The sequence below is a fragment of the Piliocolobus tephrosceles genome, chromosome 16 (genome assembly GCF_002776525.5).
Source record: "Piliocolobus tephrosceles isolate RC106 chromosome 16, ASM277652v3, whole genome shotgun sequence".
Classification (NCBI taxonomy): domain Eukaryota; kingdom Metazoa; phylum Chordata; class Mammalia; order Primates; family Cercopithecidae; genus Piliocolobus; species Piliocolobus tephrosceles.
The window spans coordinates 2,111,390-2,126,418 of NC_045449.1; the positions used below are offsets into that span (position 1 = coordinate 2,111,390).

At 45.8% G+C, this 15,029-nt stretch overlaps 1 protein-coding gene across 5 annotated transcripts in view; it reads right to left on the reverse strand.

Moving 5' to 3' along the window:
• Positions 1 to 15,029, reverse strand: part of SMG6 (SMG6 nonsense mediated mRNA decay factor) — a 246,956-nt gene that overhangs the window by 231,229 nt on the left and 698 nt on the right. For 2 of the 5 annotated variants that reach the window (XM_026449601.2, XM_026449598.2), the window contains exons 2-6: positions 10,190 to 11,948; positions 9,467 to 9,659; positions 8,865 to 8,975; positions 3,566 to 3,672; positions 3,233 to 3,311 (exon numbers count right to left, since the gene is read on the reverse strand). In XM_026449601.2, the coding sequence (XP_026305386.1) occupies positions 3,233 to 3,311; positions 3,566 to 3,672; positions 8,865 to 8,975; positions 9,467 to 9,659; positions 10,190 to 11,948 (2,249 nt within the window). Of the gene's footprint in view, positions 1 to 3,232; positions 3,312 to 3,565; positions 3,673 to 8,864; positions 8,976 to 9,466; positions 9,660 to 10,189; positions 11,949 to 14,458; positions 14,602 to 14,823; positions 15,023 to 15,029 lie in introns of those variants that run through there. The other 3 variants (XM_026449600.2, XM_026449599.2, XM_026449602.1) reach the window with 3 other exon arrangements.

A 15,029-nucleotide genomic window follows, 5' to 3' on the forward strand; every position in this document is an offset into this window, starting at 1 on the left:
CAGTTTGGGAGGCCAAGGCAAGAGGATCACTTGAGGCCAGGAGTTCCAAGACCTGCCTGGGCAATGGAATGAGATCCTGTCTATACAAAACATCAAAATATTACCTGGGTATGGTGGTGTGTGCCCATAGTCTCAGCTATCAGGAAGCTAAGGCAGGAGGATCACCTGAACCCAGGAGGTCGAGACTGCGGTGAGCTATGATTGTGTCACTGCACTACAGCCTAGGTGACAGAGTGCGATCCTATCTCTTAAATACATATACACACACGTATATACGGGTAAGAGGATAAATTTTATGAGTATTTTACAATTAAAATTTTTAAATTGCCAGGTGCGATGGCTCACGCATATAATTCCAGTGTGAGGCTGAGGTAGGTGGATCACTTGAGGTCAGGAGTTCAAGACTAGCCTGACCAACATGGTGAAACCCCATCTCTACTAAAAATACAAAAAAAAATAGCAGGGGGTGGTGGTATGCACCCGTAATCCCAGCTACCCTGGAGGCTGAGGCAGGAGAACAGCTTGAACCCAGGGGGCGGAGGTTACAGTAAGTCGAGACAAATACAGCACTGCACTCCGGCCTGGGCAACAGAGCGAGGCTCCATCTCAAAAAAAAATAATAATTATTATTATTACTTATATATACACATATATAATTAAAATTTTTCTCAATGAGCAATGAAAGTGAACAAATGTGTCTCCCAACAGCACATCAGCACATGAAAAGATGCACATCATTAGTTGCTAGGAGAATCCAGCAAGAAACCACAATGAGTTATCACTTAATACGCACTAGGTTTGTGGATATCAACAAACTGATTCTCCAGTTTACATGGGAAGGCAAAAGATCCAGAATAGCCAATACAATACTGAAAAACAAAGGTGGAAGACTGACACTACTGTACTTCAAGACATAAATAAAGTTACAGGAACCAAGACAGTGTGGTACTAAGCAAAGAACAGACAAATAGATCAATGGGAACAGAGAGGCCAGAAATAAACTCATGCAAATATAGTCAGCTGGCCTTTGACAAACGAGTAAAGGCAAATCAAAGGTGAAAGGATAGTCATTTCTTTTTTTTTTTTTTTTTGACACACAGTCTCGCTCCGTCGCCAGGGCTGGAGTACAGTGGCCGGATCTCAGCTCACTGCAAGCTCCGCCTCCCGGGTTTACGCCATTCTCCTGCCTCAGCCTCCCGAGTAGCTGGGACTACAGGCGCTCGCGACATCACCTGGCTAGTTTTTTTTGTATTTTTTAGTAGAGATGGGGTTTCACCGTGTTAGCCAGGATGGTCTCGATCTCCTGACCTCGTGATCTGCCCGTCTCGGCCTCCCAAAGTGCTGGGATTACAGGCTTGAGCCACCGCGCCCAGCCTTAAGGATAGTCATTTCAACAAATGGTGCTAGAACAACTGTATATCAACCCGCATCAATACATCTATACACGAGCCTTACACTTCACAAAAATTAACTCAAAACGTATTACAGACCTAAATGTAAAACATAAAACTATACAAGTTCTAGAAAGTAACACAACATTAAATTAGCCATGGGTTTGAAGACAACTTCTTAAATAAAACACCAGAAGCATAACCCATGAAAGAAATAACTGACAAGATGGATTTCATTAAAATTTAAAACTTCTGCTCTGCAAAAGACATTGCTGAAGGATGCGAGGACAAGCCACTGTCTGGAAGAAAACAGACACAAAACACACACCTGATAAAGGACTTGCAACTAAAATATACAAAGAACTCTTAAATAAGGGAAAAAACTCAATTGTAAAAATGGGCAAGAAAGTTGGGGTGGGGCAAAAGATCTGAACACCTCACTGAATAAGATATGTAGATGGGAAGCATATGAAAAGATGCTCAACATCGTGTATCATTAGAGAACTGCAATAAGTCATAGGTTATATGATCCCATTTATATGAGACATCCAGAATAGGTACAGATACAGAGACAGAAATCAGACGAGTGGCTGTCAGGGGCTGAGGGGATGCAGGGATGGAAAGCATAGGTATGAGGTCTCCTTTGGGGTGATGAAAATGTTCTGACACTAGATAAAGGTGATGGTTAATTGTATTTTCTAATTAACATTTCGTTCAATAAACAACGAAGGAATGAGGAAAAGATGGATATAGAGAAAAGGGGAAGAAAAAATAACGCTGCCAAGAGGGGCGGGAAAAAAATCACATCACAGAGAACAAGACAGAGGTAAAAACAGAAAAGAGAGATTCAACAAATTCTGAAAGAAGTATTTCAGTAAACCACATTACTTAATCAACTATTTCAACCCATAATTATTAAGAATTTTCTTGGGAGGCTGAGGCTGGATGATCACTTGGGCCCAGGCGTTCGAGGCCAGCCTGTAGAGACAAAGCAATACCCCGTCTCTAGAAAAAAATGTTTTTTGTTATCTGGGTGCAGTAGAATGTGCCTGTAGTCCCAGTTACTCGGGAGGCGGAGGCAGGAGGATCACCTGCACTCCAGCCTGGGTGACAGAGCAAAACCCTGCCTCTCTATAAAAAAAAAAAAAAAAAAAAAAAGAGAGAGACAAGAAAATTTTCTTCTTCCTAAACGAGCATCTTATCTGCTTCTTACAATAGAACCTCTGGTACCTACCACTGGTCCCCACGTTCCCCCTTGAATTCAGCTTTCTCCCTAGGAGCCTTCTCAGCTGACAAGGCCTGCTTCTCCATTAGAGACACACTGAGAGCACAATGATTAGAACTAGAGAAGTACAATCTGGTGCTCATTGTGCTTCTGCTACGGAGGCACCTTAGATAAAAAGTTAAAAGAAGTAACAGGATCTGGGGAAAGGAAGCAAAAATCTGACTACTCAGAGCTAGGTGCAAATTTTAAGGAGAGAAGTAAGCCTTATTTTTCTTATAGAATGAGTTGTCTAGTTCAACAGAAAGGGAAGAGAATCAAGACAAAATTCAGAGCAGAAGCTCTGGTCAGAAACAAAGAATGGTGTTTAGCTGGAGCATAAGCATTCCCTTAGGAATTTAAGCGCAGTGGTAAGTGGATAGATAAAGTACAGAGTTAAGTTAGGTGAGGAATCCCTGACAACTTAATTCTGAGAGTAATTGTAATGAAAGGAGTTTGAGGGGATATTCTTTGGGCTACAGTGATGAGATGAAATGAAGCACCAGGAACTGATATTATCCAACTCCATATTGTAAGATACCTCCTGCAAAGCACTTCCCCTGTCCACAGGATTTCTTACCGTATACACTGCCAGCAAAGCCAACTGGTTATAGGGGCGTCCATTCTTGGGAGCAATGTGCTGGGCCTTCAGGTACCAACTACAACAGAAAACCAGTAAGAAAATGCTAGTTCCAGATTAGCTTTCTCCCAATTCATCCTGATAGCCCTAATACTTAAGACATAAGGTACAGTGTTAGATGTAACCCTGGAGAGGTAAGGCATGACTACAGGGAGCAATAGGGACACCTGTAGAAAACCCATAGGGAGGCAGCTTGAGTGGCCTAGTGCTCTTAGTAAGGCTTAGCTTAGGGTCACACAGGGAAGAGAAATAATGAAGTGGAGGTAAAAGTACCTGCGTGCTTTCCCATAGTTTGCGGTATCATTGGCTTGCTCCCGGTACCTAGCAATATCTCCTTGGCATATCATACATCGCTGGGCACTGATCAAGGCATACTTTACCTTCAGGAAAAACAATCAGTTAGTAGAAAAGCCAAGAAACACTAACTTCAACCCTCAAAGGATAGGGATGGGGTGAAAATGACAATGTAGCACTGGTAAGGCACTAGCAGTCCTCCACAAAGTATAAAGTTTTCAGCCTAAACCTGACTACCAAAAAGACAGTCAGCAGTGTGATACAAAATTCACTGAGAAAGAGAAAGGGAGATTCTTGAGTCCCAGGCAAATGAAAGAAAACATTTTGATATTAGAAGTCAAGAAACCTGACTCTATGGAAGAGTGTTTGATCTCAAGGAAGTCTTTGAGATGCTCTGGGACTCAGTTTCTTCATCTGAATGTAAAAATAACTACTCTATAGGGTAGCTGGAGGAAATAAATGTAAAAATATTTTATAAACTACAAAGAGACATACAAATATGAAGACAATTGTTTACTCTGTTCTTTTTTCTCCCCCTAATATCCCCTAATAATTTCTGAGACAGAGTCTCACTCTGTTGCCCAGGCTGGAGTATAGTGGCGCGATCTCGGCTCACTGCAACCTCCACCTCCTGAGCCCAAGTGATTCTTGTGCCTCACCCTCCTGAGTACTGGGATGACAGGCATGCACCACCATGCCCAGCTAATTTTTGTATTTTTAATAGAGACAGGGTTTCACCATGTTGCCCAGGCTGGTCTCAAACTCCTGGCCTCAAGTGATCTGCCTGCCTCAGCCTCCCAAAGTGCTGGGATTACAGGTGGGAGCCATCACGCCCAGCCACCCTATTCTTTTTTTGCCATCATTACAGTCTTTCTTCAAACTGTTAATATCACAGAATTGTACCACAGCATTACATTATCTTTGCCTAAAACAAGGAATCGTTTTATCAAACATTAACAACATGCCACACTGTGCAGTACTATATGTTTTCTCACTGATAGGCTTGGCATCTGTCACTCAGAAAACAGAGTAAACCAATCCCAAGACATGTGCCCACCAAAATATCTCCCTAAGGAACACCACTTCACAGCACACAATATAATCCACTCCACTGCACATGGAAGAAATTAACATATCACTGAACAAAGAACAAAGCTTCATTGAGAAGGAGATACTGACCCCTCAGGAAGGCACACTCACTAAGCAAACTAGCTACTGCACATTAACCTCCTACCTAGCACATAACTCAAATTTGTACCTCAGCAAAGTTACATATCACTACATATCACATACCCCCTAAGTCCTAACTATTCCACAAATTCTATGAATGAACATCCCCAAAGGTGTTAAGAATCCTCCATATTTAACTGATAAAGCACAAAGAGAACTGATTATGCCTCCATACTACATCCACTTTGTCATCTTGGTAAGAAAGAAAAACAGGCCGGGCGCGGTGGCTCAAGCCTGTAATCCCAGCACTTTGGGAGGCCGAGACGGGCGGATCACGAGGTCAGGAGATCGAGACCCTCCTGGCTAACACGGTGAAACCCCGTCTCTACTAAAAATACAAAAAATTAGCCGGGCGCAGTGGCGGGCACCTGTAGTCCCAGCTACTCGGGAGGCTGAGGCAGGAGAATGGCTGAAGCCAGGAGGCGGAGCTTGCAGTGAGCTGAGATCAGGCCACTGCACTCCAGTCTGGGCGACAGAGCGAGACTTGGTCTACAAAAAAAAAAAAAATTATTTCAAAGGCTCTTCATCCTCAGCATGAAGTCCTGGACAATTGAGCCTCTGCTTACCTCATCAGCACCACGTTCCCGGTCACTCTCTGTACCTCAGTCAGACAGACTCCTCAGTTCCCCTAACACACCATGCTGTTTACCACTTCAGGGCCTTTAAGTATATTGTTCTTTTCCCTTAGAATGCTCCTCTCCTTGCATTTTCACACACATCTTCACCTGGCTGATGTTTTTGGCCTTCAGTCTTAGTTTAACTATGATTTTCTCAGTCTCCCAGGATTCTTTAAAACTAGGTTAACCCTTTACAGTATACACCCCCAACATCTTTGGCGAAAGTCACTGCATCAGCAATTACTCATCCAATGTCTGCACTCACCCCCAATCAAACACTAAACTCCAAGAAACAGGAGCACGTTTTAAATTTTTTTCAATCTGCACTGAATTGCCTCTGCCTAAAATGTCACCAAGCATGTAAGAGGAACTCAATAAACATTTTTTTTTGCGATAGAGTATCACTTTGTTGCCCAGGTTAGAGTGCAATAACGCAGCCTCGGCTCACTGCAACCACTGCCTCCTGGGTTTAAGCGATTCCCCTGTCTCAGCCTCCTAAGTAGCTGGCACTACAGGCATGCACCACCACGCCTGGCTAATTTTTGAATTTTTAGTAGAGATGGGGTTTTGCCATGTTGGGCCAGGCTTGTCTCAAACTCCTGACCTCAGGTGATCTGCCTGCCTTGGCCTCCCAAAGGGCTGGGATTAAGGAGTGAGCCACTGCGCCCAGCCAAAAACATTTGTCCATCAGTAAGAAAGCTTGTATGTAGTAATTTATCATAAGGAGCAAAAAGGCAAGAGGAAGCCTCTGCTCCATAAATCACACTGCTTTCTGTAATGAATCTCTAACCTCTTCCTAAATATGCTCAAGTTTCCCATCGTAAAACAAAAACTGGCCAGGCATGGTACAGAAGGGGAAAAAAAAAAAACGAAAAACAAAAAAGAAAAAAATCTTCTCTTAGAACCCTATGTTGCCGGGCGCGGTGGCTCAAGCCTGTAATCCCAGCACTTTGGGAGGCCGAGACGGGCGGATCACAAGGTGAGGAGATCGAGACCATCCTGGCTAACACAGTGAAACCCCGTCTCTACTAAAAAATATAAAAAAAAACTAGCCGGGCGAGGTGGTAGTCCCAGCTACCCAGGAGGCTGAGGCAGGAGAATGGCGTGAACCCGGGAGGCGGAGCTTGCAGTGAGCTGAGATCCGGCCACTGCACTCCAGCCTGGGCGACAGAGCGAGACTCCGTCTCAAAAAAAAAAAAAAAAAAAAAAAAAAGAACCCTATGTTTTTTCAGCTGTCTTCCCTCCTTGCCTTCACAGCCAAGATGCTTAAAAGAATGGTCTATATTACTCTCTCGCAGTCTCTACTGCTTTATCTCTCTTCACTACAATCTGGCTTCCAGTCTCCCCAACTAAATTAACTCTTGATAAGTTAATCCAATCCAATGGACGCTTTTTAGTAATCTTATCATTTGACAGCTCCATTGCACTTGACAATTTTACCTACCCCCACCTTGAAATGTAACCCCCATCTCTTGCCAGTCTTCCCAGTACCCCAACTTTCGCTTCAAACACCACCTATATCATGATGACTCATGAATCTGTAACACCAGCCCAGCTTTCTCCTGACCTCCAGAGAGACCACAATATTCATTTGTTCAAGTTCCTGCAACACACACACTTCCACCTAAACATATCCAAACCTGAATCAGTCTCTTCCTTTACAGCCATTCCCCTGGACTACCAGCTGGGAGATGATTCAGACTCTCCATGCCTCCAATCTCATCCATCCCTCATACCAAATCAGTCAACACTTCCATTCTATTTCTTTGCTTTCCAATCTGTCCTTTTTTTTTTTTTTTTTTGAGACAGAGTCTCGCTCTGTCACCCAGGCTGGAGTGCAGTGGCCGCATCTCAGCTCACTGCAAGCTCCGCCTCCCGGGTTTATGCCATTCTCCTGCCTCAGCCTCCAGAGTAGCTGGGACTACAGGCGCCCGCCACCTCGCCCGGCTAGTTTTTTTTTTTTTTGTATTTTTCAGTAGAGACGGGGTTTCACCGTGTTAGCCAGGATGGTCTCGATCTCCTGACCTCGTGATCCGCCCGTCTCGGCCTCCCAAAGTGCTGGGATTACAGGCTTAAGCCACCGCCAATCTGTCTTCTCTTTCCCATCTCCACGACCTCTATCTGAGTTCAGACCTACAACCTGACTCCTCTATCTCCACTCTCGTCCAACTCCCACCCAAACTCACCAATCTGCCCAAGTGACCGGTTCTAAGAACAAACCTATCTTATCCATTTACTAAAAAAGCAATTAATGGTTCCCCGGAGCTTTCAGAATGAAGTCCAAACTCTTTGGCACAGCAGATGAGAGCTTATGACCTAGTCACTTTCCCCTTCGTTAGCTCTTCCACCTGCAATAGCCCCTCCACACTACAAACACCAGCACACTGAACTTCCTGCACTTTGCCAATAATGCCTGTTTCTCTTTTGCTGGACCCTCTATCTAAACTGCTCCTCCCACCTGCAAACTCCTAGTCATGTTTCAAAACTCAGCTTGACAATCTCCAAGAAGCCTTCCTTGGCCCCACCAGGCTAAGTTAGATCCACTTCTCTCTATGGCCCTTCAACACTCTATACCGGGGTCCCCAACCCTCAGACTGCAGACTGGCACCAGTCTCTGGTCTGGGCGGTGGGCAGGCTAGCACAGAAACATATCCAAACCTGAATCAATCTCTTCCTTTACAGCCACTCCCCTGGACTACCAGCCACACCACCTGAACCCTACCTCCGGTCAGATCAACGGTGGTATTAGTTCTCACAGGTGTGCAAACCCTACTGCGAACTAAGCATGTGAGGGACCTAGGCTGTGCACTCTTTATGAGAATCTAATGCCCCTACATCCCCGTCCATGGAAAAACTGTCTTCCACAAAACCAGTCCCCAGCACCAAAAAGCCTAGAGACTGGCCAGGCCCAGGGGCTCATGCCTGCAATCTCAGCACTTTGGGAGGCCAAGATGGGTGGATCACCAAAGGTCAGAAGTTCAAGAACAGCCTGGGCAACATGATGAAACCCCGTCCTACAAAACATACAAAAATTAGCCAGGCTTGGCAGTGGGCACCTGTAATCCCAGCTACTCGGGAGACTGACACAGGAGAACTGCTTAAACCTGGGAGGCAGAGGTTGCAGGTTGCAGTGAGCCGAGATCACACCACTGCACTCCAGCCTGGGTGACAAGAATGAAACTCCATCTCAAAAAAGGGAAAAAAAAAAAAAAAAAAGAAAGAAAGAAGGCAGGCTGGGGAGCACTGCTATATGCCACTACCATAGTACACATGACACTACAACTGTTGGTTTAATCTATCTGCCCTGCACTGAACTATACCTTTCATTCTTTTATCCTCAACACCCAGTAGAGTGTCTAGCACATAACTAACACTAGATAAATGCTTACTAAATGAATGAAAATTTAAGATAAATAAAGAAGGTAGCTTACTGTCTTGCGTAATGGCTTGCTGCGAATGGCAAGACCATCCATGTAGTCTTCCAGTTTGAACTTGTAAGTAACCTGCAGCTTCTGAAGCAAACTATCAAAGAAGTCACTACCCTATAAAAAGAAAAAAAGAAATTACTGAATCAACCTATTCTGATCCAACCTATCCACCAAAAACCGGGGCAGACAACCTTTCACAGTTCTGCTAATGTTCAGACATCCTATGAAAAGGGAGGCATGCACAATATTTAGTGGCCACCAATTTGAGCGCAGGACAAACTCAGTCTAATCCTTCTTCAAAGATATGAACACATGAACACACACACTCTCTACATAAACACAAACACAAACACATATATACACATTCTCATTCTCTCTCTTTTAGGCCAATGCATTCAGAAAGCTTTCAACCTCAAAACTCCAATTGTCAGTAATTTACAGTCCCAAGGAAGCAACTGGAGTAGAGTAGGCTCAGAACCCAAGAAAAGGGCATGGTTTTTTTGTCGATATTCTGTTCTAAAAGACGGTATTTCAGGTAGTAAAAATCCATCATAACTACAGAATGCTGAAGCCTTTACCCTGAGGACAAAAAGATGACAGTTTACCTCATCCAAGAGCTCCAAAAGTCTGTTCCGAATCTGTTCTGGGTTCTCAACATTCGGATCCTTGACAAGTTGCCTGAACTTCTCAATCACCTGATAGAAAGCATTCTTCCACAGGATCTGATCCACATTCTGATTATCAGAGAATTCAATATCTAATAGAATACAGCGCTCATATAGCTGCAGCAGTTCAGCTCTGGAATAAAATACATGCAACTTCCAGCTCCAAATACACCATAGAAAGAGCTAGACCCAAGTTTTGAGATTCCTGCAAATTAACCACCTCCCTTGGCAGGAAATCAAAAATGTGACCAGGTAGGCATACTACTCTCTCTGGTTTCCACTCTGCAGAGCAGAATGTCATTCTAAAGATACTTGTGTCTAGGAAAATAGTTTTTCCCCATATGTCTTCACCTAAATTTAACAACTGAAGTAAGATCTTCACTGCAAGCTATACGCTGTTCATTTCTTGGCATTCTAGAAAGTCTTTTTACATTTCAAGATTCCATGATCCCTTAATTTTTTCTTAAAGAAAAAGTAGGATGCATAATCATTTCTAAGACTAGAAAATAAAACTTCTGTTTCCAACTGCCCTTCCCTTACAAAGGGAAAAGGAGATAATACCCAGCAGCTCAGTTAAAAAGTTTCTACCTTCCTCAGCCATAGGAATCTGTACACCTTCAGCTGATCCCCATTTCCCTCCAGCCAGAATAGAACACATCGTACCTGAGTTGCGCCATCTTCTCCAGGCCCTCCGGACTGATGCGGTCCCTGGAGAGCAGGTTGCTGAGCTGTAGCTCCTGGTTGTCAGCCACCCGGAGAAGCCTGTGCAGCTCCTGTTGCTGCAGGTTCCTCATGTGCTGCTCCACCTCCTCGGGACTCATGGTGCTGGCAGGTAGAGGGCTACATACATACTGTCCTGATGGAGTCGGGTAGCCTGGGTAGTAAGGCCCTGGGTACACACCATTTGTAGGGCCCACTGGGTACTGCAGAGGGTTATAGCCCGTATAGGGATACTGGGAGGCAGGGCCTGGTGTCCGGGGGTAATAATAGGGGTTGTCAGAGTTTTGAAACTTATAGTAAGATGCTTGAGCCTGGCGTGAGTCACCCCAAGACGTAGGACTGACTTCATCATCGGTGTCCAAGAAATGCAGCTGGGGCGCCTGAGTCTTCAGAGCAGGTTTCTGATCAGGATTGTTGGGGTCCCACAACCGGCGTGTGGTGCCTCCACGGCCCCAACTCCGAGGTCCCTTACCACCAGATCCAAACAAAAGCCGAGGCCCCAAAGGTGCGGACTCTGGAGAACCTGCTGAATTGACAGATAGGGTGGTATGCGCAGGCAGAATCAGAATGCCACGCCCACGACCCCGAAGTTCTTGTTTCGGGTTTCTGGACTCCTGCTTCTCAGAGCCTTTGCCCCCACTGCTCAAGCCTTTGTCAGGCTTTCCTCTATCCACATCATCCCTGGCTGACTTCACCATGGGAGACTCCTTGTTCATGGCTTCTGCATCAAAAGTGACACGAAGAGTGCCTCGATTTTCTTTACCATTGCTTTTCTGCTCACCCTCCCCACGGCCAGACCAGTTTCTTTCCAAATGCTTCTTCCTTTCTGAACTTCTCCTGGGTCCTAATCCATCAGGCTCATCAATTCTGTCCTCATCTAAGGAATCGGTTGAGGACACAGACACTTGCTTCTTCAGTCGTGGCCTGTCCTTGGTCCTATCCTGTCGGCGGCGGCGACATCCATTATCAGGCAGGCTAGCTCCCTCAGCGCTGTTGTTGCTGCCAGCTGAGCTGGTACTGCACGTGCGGTAGCGATTCCTTCGTTTGTCTGACCGGGAGTAGCGCTTTGCAGAACCTGGCTTCCCCTGGGCTGGGTCATCATTGGTTTTCCTCATCCCCTCCCCTTTTTCAATCCTCTTTCCTTTTTCTCCCTTTGCAGCCCTTACTCTGTCACCACCTGGGTTCTTTTCTGTCTCAGCCCTGTCTGGTTTATTCACAACTTCCTCTTTCGCAGCATTTCCCCTACATTCATCTTCCTCTACTCTCAGCTGCTCTACCTGGTTGAGGATTTCTTCCTCCTCCACCCGACTGGCTGATTCTTTGCTAACAGTCTGCAAACGTCGTCCAGGCTGATAGATCTGCAGGTCTGGTTTCTTTGTTCTTTTGATAATTTTTAGACTACGATCCTCTTGTCCAGCAGTCCTAGGAGAGGATTCTTGTCCCCGATTATTTTCTGGGTCTATAGGACCATTCTGCTGTTGGTTGTTCAGTTCCTTACAGACATCTTTAACGGGCTGAGCACCATTTTCAACAGTAGAGGAATCTCGGTCATTAACAATTTCATCTTTGAATTCCTCATTCCCAGAGGGTTCCTTGATTTTGGGCTTGTTCCTTAGCCGAGAAAGGCCAGGCTTATAGATTTCCAGATCTGGACGCCTGTTATCTTTGCGCGGCCTGGCCTCCTTTAATTCCTTCATGTTTTCTGTTATGTCAGGGAGAGAGTTTGGGAGGGAAAGGTAGAAGATAAGAATAAAGAAGGAAGGAGGGGGAAAGACTGTCATTCTGGTTAAGTAACCAAAAAAAAGTCAAGCAAGAATTACACATCCAAATGCTAATATTGGTAGGTAAGGAAGGACATTTCTGTAGAAGCAGAAATTCTGAGTTTACAACACTTGTTCAACAATTCACAAGGCTAAGGACCTAATTGTGTTGGTGCTACCTACACTTGGGTGAGGGAAATGGGGGAAACCCATCTCCTTATGTGTTACCCCAGTCATATTCAGAAATCCAAGACTCAAACTACCTCATTATTGTCAGAACAAAAGATCTCTATAACCTTTTCATATAGAGCCTGTGAATCCACCTCAGCTTTTTCTTCTGCCTTTAACTTTTTTCCTGGGTGGCTAAGTTCTTCTAACATAACAGCAGGGGAAAAAAGTAAAAAAGGAGAAAAAGGGGGGTATTATAACAATCATCAGTCCTGGATATCTCTGGAGAAAAAAAATGCGACTCTCGTCTTTAAACTTGACCAGGACAATTCTCTTCTTCAGGATATCAATTACCAAATAACATACCTGCTAGTAAATTAAGCAGTTCCTTCCACATTCTTCAACCTCACCCATCCTCACCAACTCACTGAGGGTAGCTCGCAGAGTTACCAAACTACTGCTCAGACTATCATACTAGAATACTGACACTAACTGCTACTGTGATGATGGAATTATGATTAGAAAAAAGTTCCATAAGGGAACTTTCCCTGGATGCTGATGGAAAGATTGTGACATACTCTCAAAATACCAAGAACTGGGAACTCAAAAATTAAGAATAATACAGGACCTTAGAAACCACTCTCGGCCAGGCGCGGTGGCTCACGCCTGTAATCCCAGCACTTTGGGAGGCCAAGGCGGGCAGATCACGAGGTCAGCAGATCGAGACCATCCTGGCTAACACAGTGAAACCCCATCTCTACTAAAAACACAAAAAATTAGCCAGGCATGGTGGCGAGTGCCTGTAGTCCCAGCTGCTCGGGAGGCTGAAGCAGGAGTATGGAGTGAGCCCGGGAGGCGGAGCTTGCAATGAGCCCAGATCACGCCACTGCACTCCAGGCTGGGCGACACAGCGAGAGACTCCAGCTCAAAAAAAACAGCTCAAAAAAAAAAAAAAAAAAAAAAAAAAAAAGAAACCACTCTCTGAGCTCCATGGACTTAATGAACAGCAAGTATAACAAGATAACAAGTATAACAAGCAAGTATCTGTTGTTGTTGTTTTAAAGTATCTATTACCATTGTCAAAAGTAACCACTAAACATTTCAGTGGAAAAGTGACAGAATTCGTGAGAATATCATCAAGTACACAAATGGAATGCTATATAAAATCCAAGCATAGGCCACGTGCAGTGGCTCACGCCTATAATCCCAGCACTTTGGGAGGCTGAGGCGGGAGGGCTGCTTGAGGCCAGGAGTTCAAGATCAGCCTGGGCAACATGGCAAAACCCTGTCTCTATAAAATATACAAAAAATAGCCAGGTGTTGTGGTGCAGGTCTGTAATTCCAGCTACTGGAAAGGCTAAGGTGGGAGGATCACTTGAGCACGGGAGGTGGAGGCTACAGTTAGCTGAGATCCCTCCACTGCACTCCAGCCTGGACAAGAGAGTCAGATCCTACCTCAAAAAAATAATAACAATAGACAGGGCGCGGTGACTCACGCCCGTAATCCCTGCACTTTGGGAGGCCGAGACAGGCGGATCACGAGGTCAGGAGGCGGATGGATCATGAGGTCAGGAGATCGAGACCATCCTGGCTAATACGGTGAAACCCCGTCTCTACTAAAAATACAAAAAATTAGCCGGGCATGGTGGCGGGCGCCTGTAGTCCCAGCTACTCCGGAGGCTGTCAGGAGAACGGCGTGAACCCGGGAGGCGGAGGTTGTAGTGAGCCGAGGTCGCGCCACTGTACTCCAGCCTGGGCGACAGAGCGAGGCTCCGTCTCGAAAAATAATAATAACAATAAAAAAGTTTTTAATCCTAGTATTGCTCTCTAAACATACATGCAAACAAGCCCACAGGCATCATATGCTCCAGCACGTACATGTACTTTTTGTAGATGTAACAAAACGGGAAAAAAAGAGACTGAGGTTTAGGATAGTGCTTCACTATTGAAAAAAGAGACTCAGGTTTAGGATAGTGCTTCACTATTTTCAGAAATTTAAAAGGCAGGTTCATGAAGTATCCACAAAGATAAAGCAGTTTAACCCAAGAATACCTCACCCTCGGCATTCTGTAACTTGGGCGGGGGAGGAGGGATGGGGAGAGCTCTTCCTACAACTTTCTAGAGCAGGGAGAGAAAACAGCCTTAACCATCCAATTCTGTTAATAAACAAAAACCAATTTCACAGACTGGCCGCAAACCTAGAGAAGCCACCTATCACAGCTAGCATTCTACACAACTCTATTGCCTAGCGCAGGGGAGGTGAGACACTTAGAATCTTTCTTACTTTCCTGACGTGGCTGGAGACTTGAAATTAACTTGCAAACTGAGCATTCTCTCTAATAAAAACTGCTCCCACACATGCCAGGGCCAAACCCGAGTAGTCTGAGGTCCCGGATCCCTCCAATGGCGCAGCTTTCGGAAGCCTGTCTTGGGGGGGAAAAGTTCAGCAAGGAAGTCGCAGGCTGTTAAACCTTTCTCCCCAAATCCTTCTCTCCGACGCTAAAGCGGTGGCCGGGGCAGGCCCGCGGAGGGCGGCCTGGAGAGCGACACGCCCGGGGCCTCCACCAGACCCCACTCCTTTCCGTGTCTCCCGACGCCTGGGAATCCGCGGGCGGGTCTGAGAGGGCTGGGGCAAAGGGGAACAGTCACCTTCGCGGCGAAAAAGAGGGTGGAGGCAGGAATTCGGGCCAGGCTCTCCCGGAGCCGGCCAGGAGTGGCCGAGCCCGACGCCGCACTGACCCGCGGGAGAGGCAAGGCAGCGAGGGTCCGCCGCGGCCCCAGCGCCTACTGCCGGGGGAAGGGGCGGGGGCTCCGGAGCCGCGGGCCGAGCGGGGAGGAGGCAGGGGAGGAGGAGA